The 8,949-nt window shown below is 67.5% G+C and overlaps 2 protein-coding genes across 2 annotated transcripts in view; one reads left to right on the top strand and one right to left on the bottom strand.

Annotated features, from left to right (window-relative positions):
- Positions 1–4,036, bottom strand: part of NR2C2AP (nuclear receptor 2C2 associated protein) — a 5,992-nt gene extending 1,956 nt beyond the window's left edge. Inside the window, exon 1 of the mRNA XM_025210321.1 lies at positions 3,951–4,036. Within this exon, the coding sequence (XP_025066106.1) occupies positions 3,951–4,036 (86 nt within the window). The remainder of the gene's footprint in view (positions 1–3,950) is intronic.
- A 1,648-nt stretch (positions 4,037–5,684) lies between these two features.
- Positions 5,685–8,949, top strand: part of NCAN (neurocan) — a 28,309-nt gene continuing 25,044 nt past the window's right edge. Inside the window, exon 1 of the mRNA XM_025210320.1 lies at positions 5,685–5,718. Coding sequence (XP_025066105.1) covers positions 5,685–5,718 — 34 coding nt within the window. The remainder of the gene's footprint in view (positions 5,719–8,949) is intronic.

Raw genomic sequence — 8,949 nt, 5'->3', positions numbered from 1 at the left:
GCCGGCCACGGCCGGGCTGGCACCGGGGCAAAGCCGCCGACCGAGCCAGGGCGAGAGCCCTGCCTGCCCCGCAGCTAGCCAGGCCTGGGCTGCCCGGCTCCAGCTCGGGACTCGTGCCCTTGGCCTGGGGGGGCTGCCTGCACCTTTCCAGGCACCCCTGGGTTGTGGGCGGAGAGGTGCCCGGCAGCGAGTGAGCCAGGCGGTAATGAGCAGTGGGTTAATTAGCAGTTCTGCTGAGCAGCACCGGTCCAGCTAGTCAGCTCCACTTCGGCCCGGACGTGCTGCTAATTAAACCAGTCACAAGCTGGCAGAGGGTAGGTTCAGGCTGGACATCAGGAGGCACTACTTCATGGTCAGGGCGGCCAGGATCTGGAACCAACTTCCAAGGGAAGTGTGGTGCTGGCTCCCACCCTGGGGTCTTCAAGAGGAGACTGGATGAACACCTCGCCGGGGTCGTTTGACCCCAGTGCTCTTTCCTGGCCAGGCAGGGGGTCGGACTGGATGATCTCTCAGGTCCCTTCCGACCCGACCTACTGCGAAACTATAATTGGAGCGGGCAAAACTCCGCCGGCCGCCCTGCAGCAGCTGCGCGGTGGCCACCCCAAGCCCTGGCTGCGCCCCACGCTGCGCCAGGCAGTGCAGGCCTGTGTCTCAGCAGCCAGCCCGCCAAAGCCGTCCTGCAGCCGGGGCGCCTCCCTCTCTGCCTCCACACAGCTGATAGCCGTGCCCAGACAGCCGTGGCACTCTCCTTGCCCAGCGTAAGCGGAGGAACGTGGGGGCAAAGAGCTGGCTCGAGGCCCTGAGGCCAGGGGTGTTGTCTGGAGGGGAGCAGAGCTTATAGCAGAGCCTGACGCCTCCTGCATTAGTCCAGCCTAGCCGGTGCCACCAACCCCAGCAGCTACCAGGGCCCCGGGACCTGCCAGCCCATGTGTCCCATGCACAAGGGCCAGGCTGTGCCAGGGGGCTCAATTCACCCCACCAGACTCGGAGCACATGGCACCTGTGGGGCTCTGGCTGCTGCATGAGCAGGGCAGATTTGCCCTGAACATCAAGGGGGAAATTACACCCAATGGAAACGGCATGGAGATGTGGGCCTCAGCCGCACCGCAGGGTGCCGGGGGGCGAGACAGCAACATCTGAAGGCTGTGTGAAGGCGCCCAGCAGGGGAGAGCTGCGGGCCGGGAAGAAGCTGAGCCGTGTCAAAGCAAGGAGAAAAACACCCGCTAATGAGAGGGAAGCAGCCATCGAGTTTACTAGGTATAACCATCTCCGCGAGGCAGCCGGCGGAGGGGCCTGGGCCCAGCCTACCCACACTGGCCTGGGCAGGGACTTGTGTGGGGCGGGGGGCGAGGGTGAGGGCACGATCCAGCTGCCTGGTCACGTAGAGCCACCCAAAGGCTGCTCTGCCTTGCAGCTGCGCTGGGCAGCAGAGAGGAGCCGTAGCACAGGGCAGGCCTCGGTGCAGAGGGGTCTCCAAGGCTGGCTCCTCTCCCTGGGGGGGTCAGGGGCCATCGGCCTCCGCCGTCTGCCCTGGGCCCTGCTCCCCAGCTCTTACGTGCCCCCAGGGCGCTGTTTGCAGCTCCCCACCCCCCACTCGGAGACGTGCGCACCCGCACCGGGGACGGCTTCGTGGCCTTCTCCCTGGTGATTCATCCCTGCGCCCCATCCCTGGCGCCGCGCAGCATGTGCATGGTAATGAGGGCCCGGCTGCATCCGCGTCGGCAATCGTGCTGGAAATCTGTTCAATTAGCAACTTTTCAGGGCTATTTATCCATGGCGCAGCTTGGAGCAGGGGTGGGGGGAGGGGAGCCCGAGCCGGCTAATTGAGCTGCGTTTGATATGCGTTTTGTCGGAGCACTTTCCACTGACGAGCCCGGAGAGCTGCTCCCCCCGCTCCCCTTTCCGAGCCAGCTCTTAATATGATGGCAATTAAGAACTCGTCTGTCCGGGCCCTGGTTCTGGGCCCTGCAGAGGGCGAAGCGCGAGGTGGTAGCCGGAGCGGAGACTGAGCCCAGCACCCAGAGAGGGTCCTGCCGGCGCTGGTACTTTGCCCCCCTTAGCACTGCGACCACACAGCCCCAGGAACCCCCCGGCCAGAGAAACAGCCTCTCACAGCCTTGGAGGCAGAAGCAGGGGAGCCACGGGCATCCCCAAGGTCACATAGGGCAGCAGTGCTGCACCAAGCATGGCCCCTGGTCCCTTCCTGGGGATGAATGAGGTTTGCAGCGGGCAGCCATCCAGCTTGGCCCGCAGTTTAGCCATCCAGTTGGCAGGGGCACAACAGCTTGGAGGGGGCCCTGCTCAGCTCGTGGTGTCTGGAGCATCACGTCCCAGCTCAGCTGCCCCAGGGTCCTTGGAGGCTACGGTGCACAGAGCATACCCGGCTCCATAGAGCTGGGGGGCTGCAGGCTCCCAAGAGCCCCTTCACTGCAGGCTGCATCCCACCAGCAAAGGCCCAGCCAGCATCCAGGCCTGAGCTCCCTGCCCCCCCAGGACCCTGCCGGGACAGGCAAGGGCTGGAGGCCACTCAGGGAAGCCTTTCCGGGAAGGAGCTGCACCAAGGCTGTCTCAGCTGGGGGCCAAGACCCGGCCTGGCCTGGGCTGGGCAGGGAGCCGTCCCCCCGGGCAGGGCTGGTGTAGCTGCCGCGATGCTTCCTCCATTCTGCCTCGGAAACTGGGTCAAAAACAGAAGATCCTTTAATTGCAGCCGGGCTGGTGGCACATCGGGGTACGGGCCTGCGCGTCCTCCCACTGGTGCCTTCTACCAACATCTCCCCTCGCTTCGCTGCCAGGGAAGGAGGGATGGGAATGGCAGGGCTGGCCCTGGCAGATGCACTTGCCCCTCCGGGGTGGCAGGGCTTCCTGGGCTCTTCCCCATCTCAGGCTTGCTGGGGCCCCCCCCCCCCCCCCTGCCGCAGCTTCCTCCTGGAAGCCTTTTCAAGCAAATTGTCTGTTATTCCGCACGGTTGCGATGAATAGACGTCTCCCAGGCTGGCACCTGGAGCTGGGACTGGCGGAGGCAGAGCCGAGCAGGAGCAGGGAGGGGAAATAAAAGGACTCCTAAAAGGAGCCGGCGGGAAGAAGCCGACACCTGATGCGCCGGGGAGGAGCTGGCAAGCAGGGAGTGGGGGCCCACGTTGCTCCCGGCACCTGCGCTGTTTATGCGACGCTGTTTTATTCCGGGTGGTTTGGCAGCGCGGCAAGCAGAGATGTCGGGGTGGTGGGGGGATCCGGGCGAGCTGCCGTGGTGGTCGGCTGAGGCACTGGTCCACCCGTGCCAGTGCAGGGCACTACTGGGGGGAGGCACCGGGGCCGATCTGACCCGACAGAGTGCCAGCGGTGAAGGCACAGCGGGCAGGGGGGGCTCTTCTGTGCCCTGCATTGCCTTGGCATCTCCCAGCGCTTACAGCTCTCTCTCTGGGGCTGGGTGGCAAGTCCCTCCTCAGCCCCCAGGCAGGACGGAGCTGGGTCAGCCCTGAGCAGCCAGGGTCTATGGCACCCCGGGGGCAAGGGCAGTGAGCAGTGACCCCTTGGCTGCTGCCAGGCAGGGAAGGCACCGCGTTGAGCAGGGCACGAGGGCACCTGCCGCGCTGCCAACGTGAGATTGCACCACTGGCGAGAACAGCTCCGAGGGCGGCCGTCTGCTAGCACGGGTCCCTGCGGCCGAGACTCCAGGCCCGGCTCCAGCCCTGCGCTGGGCACCCCTGCGGGGTCGTTAGCACTTTCTGAAGCTGCCGATAGAAAGCCTGGTGCTTCAGAGGAGCTGGCTGGGGGCCCAGGCCCTGAGCCTGCAGTGGGACTGCCAGGGGGGGCTCTGGCACCTGTCAGATCGGGGTGCGGCATTTGCATCCCGTTATCAAGCCCAGCCATTCAGCAGGGGTGAATCCTGCGGGGTGCTGGCAGGGGCACAGCACCTGGGTCTCAGGCCATCTGCAGGCCTGGGGAGGCACCATGCTTGCTCCCGCCAGCAGCGGTGGCTCCGTCGCTGGTCCAAGGGGCTGTTCTTGGCAGGCCCGGCGCGGCTGAGGGTGACCATTGATGCGGCAGCTTGCACAGGAAGCGAGCGCCGGGGGCTTTTGTGCGCTCCGGGCCCCGTGCGCCTTTTGCTGAGCAGCCCCGGCTGGCGCGGGGGCCGCTGCCAAACAACGAGCCCGTGTTGTGCCCTTGCCACTTCATCAGCCGCAGCGATTGACGGCCGCTTCCGCGCCAGGGAGGGGTCCGCGCAGCACAGAGGCCGCTCAGTGCCCGGCTGCCCCCCAGGCTGACCGGCACAGGCCCCTGCCTGTTTGCAAGGCAGCTCCGCACGCCTGCCCCTCTCCTCTCGGGCCCGGGAGGAGCATCCAGCCACGGCAGAAGGGGCGCGCGTGCAGGGAAGAGGCCAGAACCGGCCTGGCCTTGCGCAGGTAAAGCAGTCCTCCAGCAGGGCCCAGGGCGTCTCCAGCTGGACTCATTCCCCCAGGAGCGGCCTGGCCTGAGCTCCTTGCTCGCAGGCAGCCCCAGACCCCTTGGCTCTGTTATACCGTCCTCGTTCCGGGGGGTGGGGATGGGAAGCCAGCCCTGCCCTCTCTGGGCCGAGCTGGGGTGTCCCTTACTACCCCAAAGCAGAGGCGATGCCCGGGTAGAGCAGAGCACCCTTGCACCCCAAGCAGGGCCCGGCTGGGCAGGGGTCCTGCACCTTCCTGCTGCCTTTCTTTGGTCTCCTTCCCGACTGTCGAGTGGCCGAGCTCCAAGGACGGCTCCGGCAGGCCTGTGGCTGCAAGAGCCGGGACAGTCTGGGGAACAGGTTTGAGGGACCCCGTATTGACCTCCTCTGCAGCCGCGCAGGCTGGGAGCCCGGTTATGGGCCTGGACCCCCCATCCCCGGACACTAGGAGCCCGTCAGCTCATCCGGCGTCTCCCCCAGCTCCTTGGCAGGGTGGCTGGGTCGGAGCCGACTGCGTCCTCTAGCCAGAAACATTGGGGCGGGGAAGCTAGCCGTGCTCTTGCCCCGTCGCACACCTCGACATGCTGCCTGGCTCCCCCAGCTCCGATCCCCTGGACGCAGAGGTCATTTCACGAGGCTGCTGCATCTCCCCGGAGAAGCAGCAGTGACCCATCGGTGCCCGAGCTGGAAGCCTGCCTTGGCTGGGGCAGGCCGGCCCCTCCGGTGGTGGGGTGGCGATGCGTAGAGGAGCTCCAGTCTTCCTGAGACAAGGCTGCTTCTGCTCTCCCCTTCCTGCAGCCGGGGTTGGTGGCATCTCCTCGCAGGGCCCCAGAGCGCCTTCCCCCGGGCGCTGGCAGGCAGGGCATGGGGCACGGGCCCCTCCTGGAGCACAGCAGGGGCAGGTTTGCCCCCTCCTCCCCCGCCACTGACCTACCATCCCCAGGCCCCTGGGGAGCCAGGCTCCGTAATTAATGCTGTTGGCCAAACAGGATGCTGATAATAATAATAATGCGGCAGCATCTCGCCAGCCACACTCCACGCCGGGAAGGAGCTCTCTGGAGCAGGGACTAATATCTCCCTCTGGAAAGAGACAGATTAAAGGATATCATTATAATTATCTTATTAGAACCGTGCTGCCGAGGCCACAACCCAGCGCCGCTGGTTCAGGCGGGGACAGGGAGGCAGAAGCCCCCTCCCCGCGGGTTGCTGCAGCCCCCCGGGGCCGAGGTCTGCCAGGCAGGGTGGGAGGGGGGCACGCAGGATGCCCCAGGTAGGAGCTGTGGCATCAGGGGCAGGTGAGAGCAGCCCATGCCAGTCCTCAGGGGGTCTGCAACTGGCTCTCACTGCAGCAGTGACCTGCCTGTGCCACCAAGAGCTGCACCAAGGCCCCTCTGGCATGGCCGTGGGCTTGGCACCGGGTCCTGCCGCAGCCACAGCTGCACCTGGCCCTGCGCATGGCCCAGGGGATGGTCCAGAGACGGCTCCCAGCTGCCTGGGGCCAGGCCGTTCCCCTCCCTGCACCCACGTGTCCCTGGCCGGGGGCCTCTACAGCACCCTGGGCTGAGCGCTGAAGAAGCCTGCTGCAGACTCAGCCCCGGGGAAAACCCCCCGTCTTAGCAGCTCCAGCCCAGAGCATCTTCAGGGATGGAGCAGAGCGCGACTTGGGCAAGGCTCGGGAAGTGGGGGCCCAGGTCAGAAGCCCCTCGGACACGGGCTGTTTGCTCGGAGCCCTTGCACCCAGCTGCACCCAGTGCCGGAGCCCTTGGCCGTGGGGCTGGGGCACTGGAGACAGGCCAGCAGTCAGGGCAGGACGGAGATGGCCTCATGCCCGAGCACAATCGCTGGCTGAGGGATCCGACCCGTCGGGGCATTTCAGCAGTCACCCCCTGCCTCTGCACCTCGTAGCCCTTCCTCCCAAAACCGCTGGCCCGAATAAGGAGAATCCCCCGCCGGCTGTAGGGGGCCTATGACCCTGCTGCAAGCCTGCTCTGGGGTGGGGGGCTGCTGGCAGCGCACCCCGGCTGGGCGCGGGGGGTCTGTGAAGGTCACAGGCAGCCAGGTGCAGCGGAGCTGAGAGCCCAGCCCTGGGGCACCCAGAGGTCCGGGCTGCGCGGGGACCCGGGGGGATCCGCCTGGGCTGCCGGAAAACCCAAAGGGGGGTTGCCATGGAGACCAAAGCGATCCAGTCCTCCTCCGTGCTCTCCGATGGGGCGTCCTTGCCGGGGGGCAGCCCAGGCCCAGAGCGGCCTGGCATGGGGGACAGGGCTCTGCCCCCCCAGGGTTGGGGGCAGTACAGCTGCGTGGGCAGATCCCGGTCCACCTGCCTCTGCCCCGCCGGCCTGCACCTACCGTACCCAGCCTCGCTGGCTCGGCGCCACATGTCCGCAGCCCACGCTGCCTCCTGCTTCCCCCTCCTGAAGCCAGAGGCCCCCCCAGTCCTTGGGCTGCAGCTGGCTGGGAGCCCCTCCCCCCCACTCAATTCTGATTGCAAATTAAGCCAGGTGTCTGCACGCGGTCTCTCCTGTCGGATCTTCCTGCAGCGCACTGAGCCCAGGGCTGAGCACAGCAAACAGCAAGGAAAGGCTTTCCAGGGCCGCTGGGGAGCGCGGGGTTGCTGTGGCCCAGCTCCTTGGGCAGAAACCCTCCACCCACCCCACTCCTGGTGCTGGACCTGGTCTGCTGGGAGCTACTGGGGAGGCAGGTGGCTCTGGACCGGCTGATGGAGGGGGCTGAGCTAGTGCCCAGGTTGCCTGCATCGCCGGCGTGCGCACGGATCCTGCAGCCCTGGGCTGTGCTGAACCCGTCGGCTTGAGCCCTCTCCCTGGGGCCAAGCTGGCAGCCGGGGCACTGGGCTGGGCTGGGCAGGAGCTGCGTGGGGCCGGGGCCAGGCGGGTTGGGCCTTGAGCCACCCTGGGGCTGAGCTGGAAGCCATCCCGCTGGGCCAGCGACACCCCCAGGAGGCAGCTGCTTGCTGGCTGCCCCGTGCCCAGCCCAGCTGTGCAACGCGGGCACCGCGGCAGCTGGGACTTGGCAGCGATGCCAGGTTGAGCCGACCGCGAGCTGGCAGGGACGAGCCTGTGCGATGGATCCTCCCGTGCCGCGCAGCCAGCTCCGTGGCAGAGCCGCAGGGCCCGGGCATCGGGACAAGGAGGGAGAGAGATGCAGCCCTCGCCTGGCTCCGCGGTGTGCTTGTGGGTGCCTGCTGGCGGGGGGCATGGTTTCTACAGCCCCCCGCCACCTGAGGCCTTCCTGGGGGAAAGATCAGGCTCCGCATCCCGGGCCCGAGCTCCCACAAAGAGCCCTGTGTGCCCCTCGCCCCGGGGCAGGTGGGCTCTCACCCCCACTCCGCCATTTCCTGTGTGCTGGGGAGGGGGACGGGGGGCATCTGCCCGTGCTGGAGGTGCCCCCATCTCCGGCGGCCCCCGGGCACCGGCCCCAGCTGCGTGGCAGAGGCCTCATTAATAAGCCCGTCTCCGAATGAATGTGGCAGTTCTCCTGGAACGGGATCATTAGCAGGCGGGGAGCATGAGCGGAATAACAAGCACCGGGGCGGGGGGCGGGGTGCCCCGCGCGCTGCACCGGGAGCCCGGCAGGGGCCGGACGGGCCTTGGTATCTCCTGTGCCCTGGCTGTGCTGGGGTGCGCCTGCTTCCCCCGCTCCCTCCCTTCTTTCTCCCCCATTTCCCCCAAGGGTCTCCCTGCTCGCGGGGGGCTGGGAGCGGCTTCGCTGTCCCTCCCACCCAGCTGAGCCCGACACTGCACACGGGGCAGGATCGGCCTCCCTGTCTGCCTGCCAGAGGGCAGCCGGAGCCAGAGCCCAGCCCCTGCCCATAGCACAGGCAGCGCTCTGCCACCCGGGCCAAGGGGTCTGCAGGTCTGTGGTGGAGCAGGGGCCTGGACTGGGCTCTCCCGGGCCCCAGCACCTGCCCTGAGGCTCCTTCCAGCTACAAGGGCAGGAGCAGGGTCCCAGCGGCTCCTGGAGCCCTCCGGCCTCTGCCGAGCTAGCCCTTGACAGGGGCAGATTCAGACCAGTGCCCTCTGCGAGACACCCCGTCGGGGGCCGAGCAGCTCAGCGGGGTCCGTCCCGCGGGGTGCCCCAGGCCTCCGGCACGTGCTGCCCCTGGGCCGCAGCCCGAGGAGCCGCATCTTGGCTGGGAGCCGCGGGAGGGTCGCCACGGCAACCCTGCAGCTGGATGCCGGGGAAACGGATGGTTTCCAGCCAGTCGAGCCTCTGCTCCCGCTGGCCTCTGGCTCCGGCTGCTGCAAAGCCAGCTCTGCCCAGGCTGCCGGGACCCTCTCGCATGCCCCTGCCTGCGCCGGCGCCCCTCGCAGCATCCTGCTGCCTGGCAGAGAGCCGGGGGCCAGGCACGGGCGCAGCGGAGGCAGGGGGGCTTCCTGGCAGCTCGTAGCAAGGCTCGGGGGCAAGCGGGGCCGTGTCCCTGGGGCAGGTGGCTGCTATCCCGGGACAGGGCGGTCCATCCCTGGGAGAAGGGAATCAAGGCAGGGAGCCCCAGAGGGGTTAATTAG

This window comes from Alligator sinensis, unplaced genomic scaffold (genome assembly GCF_000455745.1).
Source record: "Alligator sinensis unplaced genomic scaffold, ASM45574v1 scaffold1354_1, whole genome shotgun sequence".
Lineage (NCBI taxonomy): Eukaryota > Metazoa > Chordata > Crocodylia > Alligatoridae > Alligator > Alligator sinensis.
Note: the sequence above shows the minus strand (reverse complement) of the source record. Positions and strands in the feature narration are given on the sequence as shown.